At 38.0% G+C, this 20758-nt stretch overlaps 1 protein-coding gene and 1 non-coding gene across 3 annotated transcripts in view; one reads left to right on the forward strand and one right to left on the reverse strand.

Annotated features, from left to right (window-relative positions):
* LOC145690857 (uncharacterized) overlaps positions 1 to 18180 on the reverse strand; it is a 109487-nt gene extending 91307 nt beyond the window's left edge. Inside the window, exons 1-3 of one of the 2 annotated variants that reach the window (XM_081766222.1) lie at positions 16903 to 18179; positions 14389 to 14438; positions 5451 to 5627 (exon numbers count right to left, since the gene is read on the reverse strand). In XM_081766222.1, the coding sequence (XP_081622348.1) occupies positions 5451 to 5627; positions 14389 to 14438; positions 16903 to 18157 (1482 nt within the window). In that variant the 5' untranslated portion in view covers positions 18158 to 18179. Of the gene's footprint in view, positions 1 to 5450; positions 5628 to 14388; positions 14439 to 16902 lie in introns of both variants that reach the window. The other variant, XM_081766223.1, reaches the window with a different exon arrangement.
* A 337-nt stretch (positions 18181 to 18517) lies between these two features.
* Positions 18518 to 18590, forward strand: TRNAR-CCU (transfer RNA arginine (anticodon CCU)). The gene has a single exon. It is a non-coding gene; the product is annotated as a tRNA-Arg (tRNA).
* Positions 18591 to 20758: the final 2168 nt, after the last annotated feature.

Below are 20758 nucleotides of genomic sequence, written 5' to 3' on the forward strand. Positions count from 1 at the left end.
TTTTGCAAGCAAACTTCTCTGCGATCTGCAGTAATACTTTTTTAACTGAAGGGAATATTGGATAAAGGACAGTGTAAGAGATGAACAAACCCCAACCTTATGTTAATTACACTTACAACATAGACAACAGTTACTATATATATAAGAAAGAAAGATTTTAAGGAGCTGCATCTCCAAATTAACTTTCAAATCATAAAATTGATAGCAATGAGAAGCGGAGTGATCAAAGAACAATATCCACAAAATAATCATCCTTTCACATTATTCGGTTTGCATGGTGTTAAAAATCTGTAAGTAAGTGTATTTCCCATAGATTTTCACATTAAAATAAGTAGCAAAGTTTATATACATCGTGTCCGTAAAGTTGCGCAACCCAAATGATAAAAATCTGAGACTTGAAACAAATGTAAGCATGTTTAATGTAGATATTTTAGAGATCAAGACCAGTGCTGGAACTTGTAATGTTTTTGTGTAGTAACGAAAGAAATTACCGTAAGTGTAAAATAAAAAAAAATGTACAAAATGATGAAGAAAATCAACATTCAGTTGCAGAAAACTGGTTTCCTGCGGGTGAATCTCTGTGTATATCTACAGTATGCATCAACATTTATTCATTGGTGCGAAAATGTGACAAAGTTGATGTAGTGTTGCCATAAAAAGGCTATTTAATGCTAGTAAGCAAAATGGGTGCTTTTTTGACAGAAACGCGGCCCCTGGCAACACAGTTGTCCTAAAATTACTGCAGCAGGTGTGTTTTACGTTAATTAATGATAAGCAATGAGAATTTGCACATAATTGATAACATGAATTTTTATTCAAAAATTTGTGATTTAAATAATAATCACTTCGGGAATTTTGTCCATTCTAAACATTCACTACCCTGCACTTTCCAGACGAATTATTTGTCAGTACTTCAAAAGCCACTTTGTTAAACTCCAAATACGATTTCTTCATAATTAGATACTTGCATTTTTTTTTTAATGAAAGCAAAGCTCTAAAAAAAACTTCCTTAATGCAACAATGCCTGGTTCACTACTACAATCAGGGTGTCTACTAAAATTCCAAAACGAAATTTTGTGACTTTCTCTTTACCAAACCATAAAATTTAGTCACATTCTCAAGAGCGAATTTTGGTGCGACTTGGGCCGAATTTTTATGCATGCGATAGAAGCGTGCTTTGCTTGCGATTTGGTAGCATCTGAAGCCGACCACAGCCATTTTTGATGACGAGTTTTGACGTTTTATAGAAGAAAAGTTTTCAGTCTATACTTATATTTGTACAGATAAAAAAGAAAAAAAAATCGTGACCCAAAAGCTAAATTTCTTGACTTTCATGACCGTTTTCACCCTGTACATACAAATACAGAAGGATCAAATAACTTTCGGAAAGTATCATATCCCTTTCCGCACGGGAGTAGAAATTTAGATTATTTTCATGAAACTGTTTTTTTCATAATACATTAAATATGTATAGAACATTTTTTGTTAAAAAAAAAAATGCGTGGGTGCATTGTAGGTTCTGAGAAAGTGGACCCGCACAATTGTGAGTGTTTTGAAGCCGTAGTGAGCATGAAAAATGAAAAATTCTCGCTTGTGTAATAAAGAAAAGCTACCCGCACCATTGTGTGGGCTCGGGCGGAAAGGGATATATTTAGTTCGTTCAATAATGATTGGCACTCCCCCCTATAACTGGTTCCAAGTAGCTGTTTGAAATGTTTGTTGATGTATGCATTAAGATAGACTATAGTACTATCAAACCGCACTAAATGGTTTTGTTTCTTCTCGTAGGTAGCACATTGTAGCAGCAGTTGTTCCAACCTGCCAGGACGCTGGTAGACAGCGAAAAGACAGCATGGAAGCAGACACATATGGGCAACGGTGGACAGTGTGGTTTCTCTGAACTTCAGACATCCACAACAGGTTATTAGCCGTATGTGGGGAAACAGCACCAAGTCGCAGATCCGTGTTTCGTTGGGTATCCGAATTCAAAGAAGGCAAAGGCAGCGCTGCAAAAAACAAAAGCACTGGGCGTCCTGCAACTGCACGCAGACCAAGCAATACCACGCGAGTGAATGATTTGATAATGGAGCACAGGAGAATCACGTTTGATGAACTAGAGAAAGAAACAGGTCTATCACGGGGTTCCCTCTACACTATCATTCATGAGGATTTGAAGCTGCACAATGTGTGTGCCTCATGACCTCACCGTTGCACAGAAACAAAAGCGTGTAGAGATTTGCCAGCAGTTGATGCAACAGTACAATGAAAATCCGACCGAGTTGTTTGAGCATCTGGTCACCGTCGACGAAACTTGGTTTCTCTACGAGACTCCAGAAAAGAAACGCCAGTTCATGGAATGGAGGCATAATGGAAGCCCTCGTTCCAAGAAGGCAGGATGGGACTATTCGTGCGGAAACAAATGGCGACCGTTTTCTGGGATCAGAAAGGGTTATTGCTGGTGGAATGGCTCCCTCCCAATATGTCCATCGACACAGACAGCTACTATAGTTCACTGCATAGACTCCGCCGACGTATTCAACAACGCCGACAAGGAAAATGGGGGCGTGGCGTTCTTCTCCAACACGACAATGCATGGCCACATGTCAGTCGTCAGACAATTGCCACAGTGCATGAACTATGATTTAGTGTATTGCCGCATCCTCCATATTCGCTGGATCTGGCTCCTAGCGACTATGCTTTATCCGACACAATGAAAGAGGGCATGAGAGGTAAAAAGTTCAACAGAAATTATGAACGCATTTGTCCGCCAGTGGCAGAGAGATACCCCCAAAGAATGGTTTGCTACACAAATAAGGAAGCTTCCAGAACGATGGCAAAGGTGCATAGACATTGCCGGGGAATACCTCTAAAATAAACTGTAATCGTTTGTTCAATAAATGGTTCCTGTGAAAACCAATTAATTATAGAGCTAATCATTTCTGAACGTCCCAAGTACTTCTGTAGTTTGGGAGTCTTTTCTTTGGGAAGAAAGCTTCAAGAATGATCTTTCTTCGTATTTTTTCAAAAGTCGTTTTCAACACTAGTCTTCTTTCCACTTTTAAGTGTGCTTTACGTTTATCACCAAAGAGGCCCTGCAACATGTTCCTGTAGCCGTGTCCGAATCTCTCAAAATGTACCGTTCAAGCCAAGTTTTACCGTTCCGTCACCGAAAAATTGGCGTTTTCAAATTAATGAAAACATATTTCCAAAATTTCGCGTACTGCTAGAAATTTCGCGAAAAACTGCAAATTTCGCTTTTTATCGAGCAACGGAAACCAGCGAAAACATACAGAATATTATAAAACGTCAAGAAACTGAAAATTACTTAATTCTGACGCATTTGTTCTATCGGGCATTGCGAAAAAATCCTCTCTCTCTCTCTATGTATATATATACGTGTGTGTGTGTGTGTGTAAATGGCGCCCACAGAACACTATTCTACAAGTCAAAATAACGCAATATATACTTTTCGGGTCGTCGTCTGAAGACATGAATTGCACTATATGGCAACGTCGCAAATAAAGAATCATAGATTAGACCTACTAATCTATCAAATAGTTACATCGATTTTTTCCCGATGGCTGCTAAAGTCGATACAGATTGGCTAGCATCACTTATTAGTGCAGTAATCAACTTAACTGCTTGATGTATTCGTAGAGTAATGCTAATGGCTCCAAGTTAATCTGCGACGTTGTCACATTATGAAATTTTGATTCCCCATTAGCGGCTGAAGGAGGCCCCGGAGGTCATACAGTGCGTCCCACTAGCTTTCGAACCCGAAAAAAACGTTATAATTTCCGAACAAACATCCATAGGAAAATGAAATTCACAATCATGTACCTTGTTTCATGCTGAATACATGACCATCACAGCAGGTGCTGAAAGTGTCCTCCCTGGACGTCAAGACATGTTTGTACACGGCGTTCCATATTGTGAAAAGTCCGAGGTAGAGTCTCCGGTGTGACCTCATGAATCGCATTCCCAATGTTGTTTCGCCATTCTTGCAGTGTTCGTGGGTTGTTTCTGTAGACGCAACCTTTAAGAAAACCCCATAAGAAGAAAGCAGGTGGTTTCAAATCCGGGGATCTTGGCGGCCACAATCCTTTGGAGATTATCCTGTCACCAAAAAAGGACTCAATTTCTGTCATGGCCACATTGGAAGTATGGCATGTTGCTCCGTCTTGTTGGAAATAACCGCGACGCAGTTCTTGATTCCAGCTGATTCACAAATTCACTGAAGATGTGTAAGTAAACTTGTGTGTTTACTGTATCTTCAAAGAAGATGGGTTCAATTATACGCTGTCGGGAAATTCACACCAAACTCCCACCTTCAAGGGATGAAGTGGAATCTCATGGTACACATGCGGATTTTCGGCGGCCCACACCCGAGTATTCTGCGAGTTCACATAACCGGAGAGATGGAACCAAGCTTCATCTGTGAACTAAGTATAGTCTATGATTCCTGGATTGTCATGCAACAAAGCTTGCAACCAACGACAATATATCACGTGCTTTTCCTAATCTGTAGTCTTCAACTCCTGGACGACTGTAACGCGATACGGAAACAGCTTGACTCTTTTGGCGGCTCTTTGCACAGTTGACTTTGACATCCCTACCTCTTGTGATAATCGACGCAGGCTACTCTTAGGGGACTGCAAAAGACGTTGCCGCACATTCTGTATTGTCTCCTCGGACATCCGTGGACGCGCGCCTCCATGTCCCGTAAGCAACGTTCCTGTTGTTTCGAGCTTGTTCACCAAATGATGTATTGATGATTTCGATAGTCCTTTATGGCATCCAAATTCACGGTAAAATTCACGTTGAACTCTCTGATACCATCCCGATATCCAATATTTTTTAACAATGAACACGCGTTCCTGTATGGTGTACAGAACCATCCTTACGATGCAGCGACTCGAGTCACACTAACGCACGCGCACCACGCCAAGCAGCACTTCCCCTGGCGCCACCTATCGTCTTTGTTTTGACGAGTGCGCTTCTGTTCAACCCTTTCTCGTGTTTAGCATGAAACAAGGTACGTGTATTGTGAATTTCATTTTCTTATGTACATTTGTTCGGAAATTATAACGTTTTTTTCGGGTCCGAAAGCTAGTGGGACCACTGTACCATCATATAACATTTTCGCTTTATTTTGACCTGTAGAATAGTGCTGTGTGGTCCGTGAGCGCCATTTTTGGAACACCCGATATATATATGAACTAAGAGGATGTGCTCTTGTGCTCAATCGCCGAATTCTGAATGCTTGGCGAACATTTTGTAGTAACTGGAAAGCTTCTCTAGCTTTGTTCTTCTAATAACAGTAAAAAAAAAAATAAAAAAAAAAAAAAAAAAATCTGAAGTTGAGCTGCCTGTGAGAGCTCTTTATAATTCCCGATATATATTAGTGTTACGGCCATGAACAGTTGATGCCATAATTCGGTAGCACTTACCCCTTTCTTCTCTTTGTCGAGAATATCCACAGCCTCCTCCTCAGTCATAACAACAGGTACAAACTGTCCATCGGGCGTTCCGCAGATCCCATCAATTGATCTCTTGGTCACCAGCGGATTCAGGCTTCGATATAAGTCTATAGCCGGCTTCACCATATCCTTCTCAATGCAAGTCACCTGTACACAAAAATACCAGCACTGCTTTAACTTTTTACACCCAAACACTACAAATTTTAAAATAATCCACACACATTTTTCTTTAGTAACATTTTATGATCTAAATGAGAGATTGCCAAACCATTCATCGAAATTCACCAGTAATTCCCACGAAAATTTTCGCTCACTAACGGTAAATGGATATTTAAGACGATGAACAACTTCCCAACTTATCAGACAATATCTTTTAAAATTTACGTGAGTTCATCTTAAGAGCCTGACACACTAAAAATAATACAAAACTTAGTTTTCTTCTCTTGCTTGATTTTCTAAGTGAAAGGAGATAATGAAATGCAACTTCCACTACCATAGATGATCTTACTCTACAACAGAAAATATGAACCTGAAGAATTTTCAGTGTTGCCAGAATAACATTTTCCTCAAAATCTAAGTGAAGGCAGCGACTAGAGGAATGAACTCAACTGCATTTGATTATTTATCATGTTGGTTTGGGATCCTGTGAACTACTTTTTAAATAATATTATGTTTTTAATTTTAATAACTGTATGTTAAAACTTATTTTGTTTATTACAAACTAAATACAACCTATTTATAAATTAGTTCGCAGGACTTCAAGACAACATGATACGTAATCAAATACAGTTCAGTTCGTTCCTCGAGTCGCTGTCAGCTTAGATCTTGGGGAAAATGTTATTCTTGCAACACTGTAATTTCTATGGATGGCAACACTGAAAATTGTTGAGGTACATATTCTCTGTTGTAGAATAACATTTTCTGTGATTGTGGTAAATTGCATTTCATTATCTCCTTTCACTTATGAATAAACAAGCAAAAGAAAAATAATAAATTTTGTATAATTTTTAGTGTCAAGCTCTTAATACAGTCATTTAACCCAAACCTTTGATATATCCATTAATTTCATTTCATGATAAAGACTGAGGGCTGAAACAAAAGGTCCAATGGCATTTTCTTCTGCACGAACATTAACACATACGCTCTCTTTACAATTACGAAACACTGAACTAAAGTCGTTCCACTCATCTGGCATATAAACAGACAAAATACATTTTGTAATACAATGATATGAATATTTTTTTCGTATAAAGAATATCAATAGACGACGTCTTCGGTAGGCGTGGGTAATGGCAAAAGCCAAAGCCGGTGCTGTATAAGTAAATAGAGTGCATTCCTAACTAATTAAAGGTAAGGAGAAATCAACAAGGTATCTTTCGGAACAAAAAGCATGGAAATGATGATTTTTAAAAATGAATTGTGCCAAATGGGCAGGGTGAAAAAGTGGTCACTTAGACATAACCAGGCAAAATACACACTGCATGATGGAACATCATTAATCTCAATATAGCAGCAAAATTACAACGTGCAGACAAACGACTCAACGTGGATATAGTAGGGGTCAGCGAAATAAAATGGAACAAAATTATTTTTGATCAGGTGGATATACAATTCCTAAGCAATAGAAAGTGGATTTACTGGACTTGGAGCAAACAAGCTATCAAACCAAGGAATACAACTCCAGATATATATGCCAACGACAGCGCACAATGAAGAAGTAGAGCACGTGTGTGAAGCGACTGGGAAGCTCATGAAGAAGCATGGTATCGCACAAAACTTAGGAGGAAAATATGGACTACGAAAGTGCAGCAGAGGTGAAAGACTGATAGATTTTTGCTGAGTTTGAGCTAGCAAACACACTGTTCGAGACACATGAGCGCTGGATTTAAACACGTAAAATGTAACTGCAACTTAGTCGTAATGAAATATATATTCAGTTTAACGTCCCACGATTATGCCCTTAAGGCTACTGGAGACGATTATTAAATCAAGTGAATGATGATGGAAGAATTGGTGGAATGATAAAGTGGGAGGAAACGGGAGAAAAGCCATGGACACGATGTTGTCCATCACACGCTTACTTGGTTGGGGATCAAACCAAGGACTCTACGCACCAAAGGTAAGCATTCTCCAAGTGAGTCACCGTGCCTACCTTAGTCCTAATAAAAAGCTAGCTGAAATTTAAACAGTTATGGAGGGGAAATATGGACAACTTAACAAAGGGAAGCTGAAAAACAGAAATTCAAAAACGTTTAGTTAAAAAGACAGAAAAAAAGAGAGTAAAAGAACCAATAAAAGAAAAAAATAATGGGGAATTGGCACACACAAAACCTTCTATTTGCTACCGTGAAGGAAGTACAACGTCATTAACACATAGTGGCAACTAAAGAATGGATCACAAAGAAACTGTAGAAATAACAGACAAAGGAAGGAAAATGGAGAATACCACCTACAGTCAAGCTAATACAAAAGAATACGAAATCAGATCGTTCGAAAATGCAGGCTTGCCACAGATTAGTGTATAGGACAAAAATGTGAAGAAATTGATAGATATGAACACAGGAATATGGATTATAAGATAATTAAGTGGAACTTCAAACCGTGATGACGAAAGAAAATGAAATGAAATCTTTACGTTTTACGTCCCACGTTTAGGCCGGCTAGGCTAAAGGAGACGGTGATGATGAGAAATGAATGAAATGGTGGAATGAAGGAAGTGGGAGGAAACAGGAGAACCCAGAGAAACCCACGCACACGGTGTTTGTCCACCACAAAGTTCACTTGGTGAGAGCAGGGTTTGAACCCCATGCATCAGAGGTGAACGTTCTACGTGATGACGAAAGAGCAAAATACCGCTCTTCTGGGACTGGCTATTTTGATTCATTTACAAACTGGCAGTGCATTTCTTTGCCTGTTGAGGAACTTATGCTACTCACTTTCCCATTGATATCATTTTCGTAGCCAAACTACCTTAATCAGTGCCTGGAAGTCATATAACTTTTCACTCGTGCTTTTAAAGTTTCGTAAATCAAACTTGCAGGCAGAAAAACAATAGTATCTTGAACAAAGAAAGGCACAAACCGTTTTTTCTTTTGGCATAAAATTACGTTCTCTTCACATTTCCAGTTTGGTAAATACTTTTCTATAAGTTTGAAGTATTCTTTATGAAGACCCTAATATGAGTTCTATTTGCAAAACTAAACAAATGAATTACTATTCTGGGTATGAGCAAGTCTACCACGGTTTATAATTACCGCATCCACAGAGCCATCTCCCTCCTCTACTATTATATCGTGTCAATACACAGTCACATAAAGTCTCCGTACAGCCTGTAGAAGCCAAAGCAAATCTACAGGATGTGAAAAGTATGGGTGGTAATAAGGTGGAGTGGCACTATTTGTACTCACAGACACCTAGTTGGAAAGTGTACAAAATACTGTGCTGATGTATTTGATCATTTACGCGTAAAAGGCTTATAAATGTACAAACAGAGAAATTAAGGTCAAAAAAGTTTCCGTACACAGCAGGAATAGCAGCAAACATTGTGTTTTCGGCGTGACTGTGTCTGAACGGTGCCATGGGTCTTCAATCATATGTGGCAGTAGTAGTGTCAGTTAGAAGAAGCAAAAAAGAGGCAAGCAGGTAAGCAGTTATGCATAAGAAAATGGAAGGGTCGAGGCCAATTCGCGAAGACGAACAGTTCCTTCGAGAGATAGCGAAAAACGTTAAGAAAACACACACTACGGTGCAGTGTGTAATAAAGAGACAAAATGTTATGAAAATCGAAAGCGTAGCGGCCGCCCATCGAAACTGGAAGTGCATCATTAACTTGCCATTCTACGAACTATCAGGAGTGAACCACGAACGAGTGCTTTGAAACTTGTTAGCATGATGGAAACTGACTTCGTAGTGTTATCAGAAAAGTGACATGTAATGTTCGTGCAGCTAGGAGAAAGCCTTTTGCGAGTCGGAGAAACACTGAGAAACGTAGGGAGCTCGCACGAAAATATGTAGACAAGCCAATAGCCTTCTGGAACTCGGTGTTATTCAGTGATGGAAGTAAATTCACTGTTTTCAGATCGGATGGATAAGTTAGTGTGTGGAGAAAACCCAATACTCACATGGACCTAAGAACTTATATCCAAGGGTGAAACATAGTGGTAGCAGTGTGCCTGAGTGCCGCTGAAGTAGGGAAGTTGCAGTTCATCGAGGATACGATGGTCCAGCTTGTTTATTTAAGCATTTTAAAAGCAACTCTTACGCCAGAGCAGAGAAATACAGCTTGGACTCTCATTTGTTTTCCAACAAGATAACGACCCGAAGCATAAAGCCAGAAGACTCCAGGAGTGGTTGTTATACAACGTGCCCAAGCAACTGCACACATCACCACAATCGCCAGATTGCAACCCGATTGAACATCTATGGGCTGACTTTGGTAGATCAGTGCGTAAACACAATGTCACAAGTAAGGAAGAACTGAAAGCAGGGTTTGAAAAAACCCGGGCCTTTTTGAAAAAGCCCAACCCACCTGGGCCCATATGGGTTTTTTCGGGTTTAATTGTTTTTTTTTCGAAATATTTTAATGTCTTTGGGGTAAAATTGTTAAAATGTATTTATATTTCAAGACTGTCATTGTCACAGCTTGCAACAATTTTCTACTTACTGCTGTTTAGAAAAAAAATGGCCACCATTTTGAAATTTTAATTCGATCGCCGAGAAAATCTATACAGCAAATTTAACATATCTCGTGCTTCTACCGTCAAAACTTCAACTTAAAAGACAGAAAATTGCGCTTCGTAGCGTGGATACCGCTGTTTTGAAAAAATGGCCGCCATTTTGACATTTTACGTTGGTATGCCGCCAAAATCTATACAGGAAATTTAGTGTGTCTCGTGCTTGCATTCTGAAACCTTTAACTTAAAAGGCCGAAAGTTGTACCCTGTAGTGTGTGGTAGAGGCAGACAAACGAGTTGAGTTGATTTTGTGTTTAACATCTCTTTTAGCAGCGGGGCTATATGAGACGGGACCTACTGATTAACGTGGAATCCGAACCACATGAGCTCCCTCCGGGAAGCAAACCCGGGTCCTACACCGAAGACGCGTACACTAACCGCATAGCCATGAAGGAGCTCGACAGACAAAAGAACAAATGTAGATCAAGTCATCCAGAAGCCTGACTGACGTTCGCCAAATATGAATACCAAAAGAGGTCTATTAATTAAAAACAAAGATACAATTCATGTTGTATGAAATAAATGAATGTTTTAAAATGTCTTATATGAAATTAACATCTTCCAGCGTAAATAAACCTGCCATATTTTCTCCATGAGAATACGGGACACCTCAAATCCCCCCTTCCCCCTTCCTCAACTTTCCAACACAATGCAATGAACTGTAGTCTGGTTATGAACAAAAGTATAATAGGACGCGGTGGCTCAGTGGTAGAGCGTTCACCTCTAGTGCATGGGGTTCCTAGTTCGATCCCACCTTGCGCCAAGTGAGCTTTGTGGTGGACAAACACCTTGTGCGTGGGTTTTCTCGGGATTCTCATGTTTCCTCCCACTTTCTTCAATTCGTCATTTCATTCATTTCTCATCATCACCGTCACTTTGAGCATAGCAGGCATAACCGTCAGACTAAAACTAACAGATTTCATTTTATTTATTTATTTATTTATTTTTCAATAATATAATAGGCGAAAGTTCACTAAGCAGCAGCTGCTTTTCTCTCTTCGTACCCTGCGATTAATTTTATAGATTGAAGATGCCTAAAAACTTAAGATGTCCTATAAAAATGCTTTACAGGAAAACAATATGCATATTATTTAAATCAGTGGTACAATCTACTTTCAATATTTTTCGCGCGTTTAGCAATATTTATTTATATGGCTGTATCTGCCAAAATTACGTTCGTCAGTTTAATCTGATGAAAACCTGACTTTTCTCCTTGTGTTGTGTGTAATTGTCAGGACCAGATTTACATTTTTCTAAGACCTGGACCAAACCACAATTCTGTGCCCCTAGCCTCTGAAAAGATTATAATTCTTGTTAACTTATCTAATGTGTTGCTGGAGAAAAGGCCAGCCATCTTCCCTGTGTTTGTAAATGTAGAAACACTCAGAGCCATTTTATATATATATATATGTGTGTGTGTGTGTGTGTGTTCCGGAAAGTATCTGAGTTTCCATCAAGTGCAATGGAAAAAGTAGCATTGCAAATTTCGCTCGCTATCAAGTCGAACAGGGTGGTATAATAACTTCCTCGAAACTGTTACATGCAACAGCGTACTATTCATTCACTAATTACAGGATTCGCAGCCAATGTCAGAAGTTTTTGTTTTTCACTTTTCGAATAAGCTGATATTGATAGCAGAAATGGAACGGAGTTAAAATACGGGACATTTCCCTGTCCGACGAAATTTACGGGGACGCGGGACACTCGGGCCCATACGTGTTTTACGGGACGTATGGCTGGCTTAAGCGTAAAATAAATAGTTTTATTGTTGAAGTATTCATTTCCGATCCTTCTGAGTTTAATTCAGGAATTTCCCGAGCACTTCTTTCACGGCGTGTACATCAAAACTTCCACTAGTACGGAAATTTGAACTCAGCACTTGAAATAGTAAGCGTTACATAGTCTTCGAAACACCGAGCATTAAGCTTCTTAAATTAGACAAGAATTTTTACGCTGTTACTGGTGTTGATTCTACAGAATGCTTTTTTGAAGAGTAGCAACAAATGACTAAATTAAACTGTTATTGTTGGAAAACCAAATTTTAGTTGAAGAAACTTGTGTTTTACATCAAAGGTAAGAAATAATACTAATAGTTTTACTAATGTATTTACATATGTACTATTAGTACCGGTACCTATGACCTTAAACCCGTCAAACGTATGAGTGATAATGTCCCTCAGTGTCGCCGAGTCGACGAGCATACTATTCACGGAAAATATTTTCTAAAGTACAGAATTGCTTATTTTACTTCAAATAGGCTATAAGCGTAATCCATACATTAATTTGTTCTATAATTATCTCAAGCTAAGGTAAGTTTAAAAAAAAAAATCAGTTAGTGCATTCAGAACTTTATGAAGGTCTTATGTTGAATGTTGTTGTATACCTTAACGTGAAAGCCTCTAATTCGCCGAAGGAAAGTCTAAAATCTGATTAAAACCACTTACAATGTGATCACCTTAGTTGTATCGATAATATACTAACAAATAGGTCAAAAACCCAGGCGGGTTTTAAAGTGTTTTTTTTTCAGGTGGGTCCAACCCGAAAAAACTCACCGAGTTCTTTCGCGCTGGGCCCACTTGGGCAAACCCTGACTGAAAGCCGCTGTAATAGAGGAGTGGAGCAAGATAGAGCCTGCTACAACAGCAAAGTATATTGCTGCGATGTCGAATCGAGTGTCAGAAATTGTACGTACGAACGGAGGACCCACAAATCATTAATGGTGAATTAAAGTGCACGAACTGGCCTGTTGTGTTTCATTTTTTATAGGTGTACGGAAACTTTTTTGTCTCCAAGTTTGTCCACTTGAGAGTATTTAGTTTGTTACTTATTCTTTAACGGGACTACATTCTTTATATTTGGCATAACAATACCCAATGTTCAACGGAACAAAATATATTCATTAGCTATTCTTTATTTACCATGGTTTCTACACTATCTTCTATTGAATGTATTCATTGCACGTGTACGGAGACTTTTGTGACTAACTGTAAAGGCGAATCCTTCGTAACAGAACATAATGGATTTCATTTTAAGCATTTGTACTAAAGTACTATGAAAGAAATTAAATCTTTGTATGAATATTCAATGGATGCTATACATTTGAATTACTCATTTTCTGTGGTAAGTACATAACATAATGTTAAAAAACAGCCAAAGGAAATAAGGTTAACGCATAAATAAGGTCTATTGCAGATTGGCGCAACTACAAGGTAACAAAATCATATTTCCTAACAGACAACCTGTTATTTCATTAGAATGACATGGGGCAATTCTGTCATAGCTAATTATGACAAAGGGCCTATAATTTCTACATATTTCAGTTTTACAGCTCCATTCAGTACAATATGTATTATTTAGTAAACACTTACACAAGGCAAGCGTAACTGTTTAAAGAATGTTTTTAGTAGCCCTTATAATAAGCAGTAAAAGCTGCTTCCATCCCTGGACAGGAAAATGAAATGAAATCTTTGTTTTACGTCCCACGGTTATGCCGGTTAGGCTAAAGGAGACGGTGATGATGAGTGATGAATGAAAATGGTGGAATGAAGAAAGTGGGAGGAAACGGTAGAACCTCAAGAAAACCCACGCACACCGTGTTTGTCCACCACTAAGTTCACTTGGCGGGGGCTGGGATCGAACCCGGGACCCCAAGCACCAGAGGTGAACGCTCTACCACTGAGCCACGGCGGCCCCCATCCCTGGACAGGGATTTAATAACACTTTGCCTGGCGTTAAGTTTTAAGTTAGCCATTATTTTTGAAATGAAATCTTTCAGTCCTACAGTTATGTCCTTTAGGCTAAGAGAGGCGGATGACTAATCCAAGTGAATAATGATGAAAGACGGTAGAAAACGGGAGTCCCACAAGGAAATCCAGACACGATCATTGGCCAGGAAACGACACATAAATCTCAAGCTCTCTACTATTAAGCCACAAGACTATTAAGTACTAGTTCTTTGATTTCTCCGAACAGTAATGCACACAGTACTTACAGATAATGTCGTTCAAAAACCACATTTTCTCTGCTATTCCATTGGTGCCCGTGCGCTTTCTCTTTTCTCCTAAATTCACCTTCCATTCAGTTCATTTTCAATATTGCTGTGTCTACTAATATTCGAAGTGCATTATGAAATTTTGTAAGTACTGTAATACTAAAAGTATGTCTAGTACACTTACCTCGGGTATATGGTCTTCATTACCCTTTTCGCAGACAGTGAACTGGTGCGCTGAAAAAATAAATTTAAAATATGACGTCTTGCTGAGAAGAAAATGGAATTTGCACGCAATCACGTAATAATTAGTAACTATGAGTCATACGCTAGCAAAAAATTGTAGCTGCAGCCCTAAAAAATGTCTTCGATTAGATTTGTAGGCTGTGAACCACTCAGTATTCACCTTTAGTTTAAATTCCAGTAATTTGAGATAGTTGACTCCACTGCCATTAAGTAAGCTAGTCCAACTTTGCATTTAGCCTATTAATTACTTGGATTTAAAGGCCCTCCTCAGAATGGAAATCAAACAGGGCTAACATCTTAAAATAGCACCAAAACTACAGGTTATTCACCGTTCTCTGTTTGCATCAGGGGCAATCCTACACATAAAAACTCGAAAATGTGAAAACTGAAAGGGTAAAACATGAAACCTTGCTCCTTCGGCCTTAGAACATTTCTGCAGCTGAATGACTACACTTCATTACTCTGTAATGAAATAAACTATTAATCTGAGGGGCATAGCAAAATACACACAAACGATTGCAATCATTCTATTTCTACGTGAAATACAAAACAAAGGATTAACATTAGAGTTTTCCTTCCCCAATTATTAACAACAAGTCGAACACATGGGAACGGGCCAACCCTTTTGTAGCTGCCTCTTCATTTTTGATTTTAATAATTTCCTCTAGCAACAATTTCAAATGGACGTTTAATTTCAGCGTCATTATCACTTACAATGAATCGATTTTAGTTTCGACTGCAAGTCGTAATTAAAACCCTGAGAAATAATCGACTTCTCGCCCAGTAACTAACATTCTTATATATTACACGGGTTGTTAAATTCCAATATCATCAATTAAAAACACATAATTATTTCTTCAATATTTATACACCTATAAATAATATTCTAATTACTTATGAAACCTATGAGGCAACGGATTATTCATCTACTAATATTCCTTCGATTTCTCTTCCAATGTTTCGAATGTTACACCTATTCACTGTTTCTCGGGAACACAAGATGGCATAAGCCCCGTTTTCACAATATGACCGGTACCGATGGTCATTTGCTGCTTCAAGTACACTCGGTTGCTCGTATTAATTTACTATATAAAACAATATATATCCTACGATTAGTGCACTAACTACAAGGGTATAAGTAGTACGATAATGCACTAATCTTAGTACATTATATACAAATTGTGTCTCAAAAGTCCTCTGACATAGGGTAATTCTGATATCAGAGTTACAACAAAACATAAGAAGGGAAACCGTCTCCAAATATGATGTTTTCAATCTAGTGAAGGGTTTATTTTAGATCGGACGAGCCGTTTGGACTGTACACACTTTATGCACCCATTATGCTGTGTCGATGGCCAGCCCCCATTCACTTCATGTTCAGCACTTATCCTGAACTGATTCACTCGAGCAGACGGTTGCACCAAAAAGAAAATTTATAGGAAAAATAAAATGCGAACCTTTTTCGTAAAGGAATGAATGTGTAAAATTACGCAATTACTGTCAGCCCGCAGCATACTGAAGTGAATTTTGAGTGATAGTGAAACTGTATGCGTAGGAGCTCTTCCACTTGGCTTTATGCGTATACCCCCCGTCGATGATGCGCCTGCTCCCTACGGACGCACCCAAACGTTACCGCTCGGGGCTCCTGCCCTGACTTGGTTAGATAGTATTCGTGCTCCTTAGTGGCCTCCTAGCACAAGTTGATTCATGTTTCATGCATTGCAGTTTTTATGTCATACACCCACCTGTAATTTACACTGAACCCTCCTGAAGTCAATCAGCACTAGTAATAGAGCTCCTTATGGATATAGTACACATGAAGCTGCATCAGTTCCCGAAGGAGTAGGACGCTCATACTTTTAGGGATTATTCATTGAGTATGTACGAACTTACAAAGGGGGTAACAAAGCGACTTTTATTTACTTATCGACTGATACGAAAATAAAAAAAGAACGTACCTGTACTTTATATCTGCATGTGTAGTGCCCTTGTAATTTAATTATGACTATGTGTGTGGGGGGGAGGGGAATTTAACGCATATCGCATGTCTTGTGCATATAGATACTTCTTACTATTGCACTAATACTACTTACTAGAAAATTTATGGTATTTCATGTAGAAGTGGAAGTGGTAACAGAACACAGAAGAAACGCAGACCAGGGGGTTCTCATGTATACTATTACCCTCCTTATTTAGTGCATGCTACAATAAAAGAAATACAAAGCTCTAACCTAAAAATGTAAGAAATGTATCAAAATTTAATAGAACCGTCTGCTTGATTTTATTCTGCAGAGATGTAGGCCTAAATTAAGTTATTTAGTGTAACCTTTGGAAAGTGAGCCTCTACATACAGAACTACATCGCAAGTATTTTTACACAACTCCAACTATTAAAATTGATACAATACTTAATTGCTGAGTGTGAATCGAACTATTTCAGAGAAAACAATACTTACTCTTATTAGCATTAGACACAGCAACTCCCTCCTTAAATCGCATGTTGACATACATTGCGAAAACAATTAAGAAAAACAATATAACCACTAACAGTAACATTCTAGAAATAAATTGATAGTTCCAAAACTTCGCATCATCATCATGCGTTTTGAACTCCGTAGATAAATCGCGACTTCTATTCGTACCAAAATGACCGTTTGGCGTGTATAGTCTATCATCGTTCTCCTTGACATCAAAGACACTTGCTGGCGAGTTACTGGTCGCACTAACAGACCCTGGCCCTGAGTCACCCATCAACTGTTTTAATTTTCGAATCAAAATGCTCCTGGTCACCGCATTAACTGGGATTGAAGGTTGTCCATATTCCGCCAACTTTTGGCGTAATTCACTGTCAGTCATGCTTTCCAAAGATATTGTCTGAGATTTTGACGTTGTTCCTGAGTTTGGTGAAATGACACTTGGGTTTGAACTACCGTCTCTACGCAAAGTATCCCCTCCTAGACGTTCGTTTTGTCTAATTCTGTTCAATAACGCAGTTCCACTACCGGTACGCTTATTTTTGTCACTAACACTTGGCAAAAAAGAGGTAAAATTTTGCGATATACTATTGAAAAATGATGAAGTCTTATTACCGGTATTTTGCACTGATTTGCTACGGTTTCTCGATGAAACTTCTTCCGGAACATCCGAATCGGATCCTGTGTCAAAGCCATCCATGTGTGCTGCTGGCTGTCGGTTTCTTGTATTGTCCGGGCTTCTTGGTGACCGACGAAATTCACTGTCATTGTTTTGAGGACTAAGTTTTCGTCTGTCCACCGAAGGTAAAGTCTTTGAATATCTGCTTCGACTGCTTGCTTCACTTGAATGGCTTGTGCTTATATAGGACGATACAGAACTGTTAGAGAAATCGGAATCCTCATCACGACTATTCACTTGAGAACCAATCACTGATTTCCTTGATGTTCCTGTAGATCTCCTTCGGAAAGATTTTACCGCTGAATTCGGGGGAGGCATGCTCTTCGAAGCATCATCTGCATCACTACTGTCTTCCTCTCCTGAACTAAAGCGTGACAAACTCCTTCGGTTCTTCTTCGTGTTCGTTTGACCTGCAGAACTTCCAGAATTGTTCATTAAAAGCTTCAATTTCTTAAGTAAAATGTTTCTTGTTGTTTCTGTAACTGGACCGACAGGGTAACCATATTCTGCAAGTTTACTTCGTAATTCACCGTCCGACAAACTATCTAACGACGCCATCTTATACAATGGTCAAATTAAGTACTCGCGTCATTATCACGTAGTCAAAGAACGAAAAACATAATTTTAAAAATAAACCATTTGATAAGAAATTAGCATAGTGAAATAATTTATTTTTAAAATTTAACATAAATATTTTAATTTTGATTTTTCAAACTAGAATATGATTTGATGTTACTGACATGACTCACTGACACATTTAGAAATACCTTGATAAAATGTATAACCTATTCATGATGTGAGAATGAAGGATATATAAACATACTTTTTTTACATTTAATAATCAATGGAACATTTGGAAAAAAAAAGTAACAATTTACTCTCCAATGTAATCATATTTTAGAGGTAAACTGACCCGTTGCCCCTGTGGCCTAATGGATAAGGCATCGGTCTCCTAAACCGGGGATTGCGGGTTCGAGTCCCGCCAGGGGTACATGTTACAATTTTGTTTCCAAGAGGAAGTTATTGAATAATCAGGGTGTAAGTTACTAATGTTTACATAATCTAGTTTACAAAGATGTGTACGAACGTAACAATATCTTTAGTGCTTATTTAATCAGAAAGGACAGTGTGAATTATAAATGATCGTATATTTTCACAAATTGAAGCATTGGTTTGAGTTCGAATCTTCTCCGAAATCTTTGAGTGTTATTAGGGTGACCATAATTTTAACCATTTTGTAAGAGTGGGGCACCTATTTTAAAACAACCTGGAAAATAATATTTAAGAAGAAATTAATAGCATTAAAACAGTACTACAAAACATCAATATGAAAGTACTTATTGTATAGTTAGAAGATTTTACGAATGAGATGCAACCCACAGGCGTCCATTGCACCGGGGACGTGTACTCCCAATCCAATATTTGTAGAACGGTTTTCGTCCCCCCCCCCCCAATACTTCAAGTATCTGGTCAACTATGACCCAAAAGAGGCTCAACTATGTAGCAGCTTCCTATGTTCATAAAACAGTGTTAGACAGAGTGGATATGAAAAAAGTAGCACAAAAGTTTTGTTTCCGATTGTAAAAAAAGGCAATCAAGTTTTGGCTCTATGAAGGTGAAGGTGGAGTAAACTGTAAAGTAACAAAATGTTTTTATTTTGATACCTAGCACAGAGATGGCGTGGGTCAATAAAAACTTGACCCACCATGACCCAGAATGACCTACTCTGACCCATGACCCATTCCGACCCATCAAAAGCCATCGTCATCAACTTTGTATGATCCACGCCCTCTTCATCACTAAAGAGTTTACCCTTATAATGAAAGAAAGCTGTGAAATTATCACTAATCAGAGCCGATAATAAGAACGCCGATCCTGGGGGGCCGAGAGTGTCCGGGCCCCTCAAAGCTCATGTGGGTCCCTATTGTATTTATGAATACACAATATTTGGCTTAATTTAAGTGCAATTTGTCTTAAAATGTTAATATATATACCTTCTGCATCTGAATCCCCCCCCCCAAAAAAAAAAAAAGTTACAGAGAAATCCGCGCCCTTGATTAGAGTTTGAATTTCTACGGTCAATCGCTAAAGCACCGCTCTATTACAATAGCAGTGGATTTGGTCTTTACGATACAAAATGGTAAAATGTTTATCATACGATAAATTATCATATCATTCGTCATTCGATTTAATTATCATATGTAGTAATTTCCTTGTTGAATTGCAGATACTTTTAAATGGAAAATAGGATGAAATTTGGAAGTCTCAAATCAAGGTAAAATAGACCGACATAAAGGAAAATATTGTAAAATTTTCCATATAATTAAGCATACCGTACAACAGCGTTTCCCAACTGGTGTGCCGCGAGGAAATCGAAACAAAATCATTAATTCTATTACAATCAAATTGCAAGACATTGATCTCACATTATATTTATAAGGAAAAATGTATATCTGTGTTTCACATTACTATGAACCTCTACTATGAATCTACAATTGTAAGTTTCATACTCTGTTAATATTCTGTGTATTTTTAATGTTAGAAAAGTATTTGTTATCATTGTTAACACCATTATTACTTCCTTAATGTTGCAGATTATTTCGTAACTTGAAATTTTAAAATATCATTGAATCCTTTCGACAAAGCAAACATGGATACAAATGACCTACATTTGTGTTTTAAAAGTACAAGAGATTTGTTTCTTTGTTCTTTAATGATCTTCCTTCTTAATGAAAGTTTGGATACAGTTTTCGAAAAGAAAGCGCATTTTTAAAAATCTGAGTGCTACACTTCATTGTAATTGTTTTCTATTTTTAAATTAGAATGAAAATAAACATGTTTTACCACGGAGGAAAACAAGTGATCGAGCTTTCTTCTCTGTAAAAGGATATTAGTAATCACAGAAAAAAATTACCACGGTATTTTATGTTTACAAATAATAATAATAATAATAATAATAATAATAATAATAATAATAATAATAATAATAATAATAATAATAATAATAATAATAATAATAATAATAATTGGTCTAGGAATTAATTCGTGCGGTTGGTACGCACACATTGAAGCTGTAGTACAAACACAAAATACATAAATACCTTAAGAAAAATATTGTCCATCGCTAGCCACCACTTTCGCCCATCTGTCAGGCAATGT

The sequence above is a fragment of the Thermobia domestica genome, chromosome 7 (genome assembly GCF_964235325.1).
Source record: "Thermobia domestica chromosome 7, izTheDome1.hap1.1, whole genome shotgun sequence".
Classification (NCBI taxonomy): domain Eukaryota; kingdom Metazoa; phylum Arthropoda; class Insecta; order Zygentoma; family Lepismatidae; genus Thermobia; species Thermobia domestica.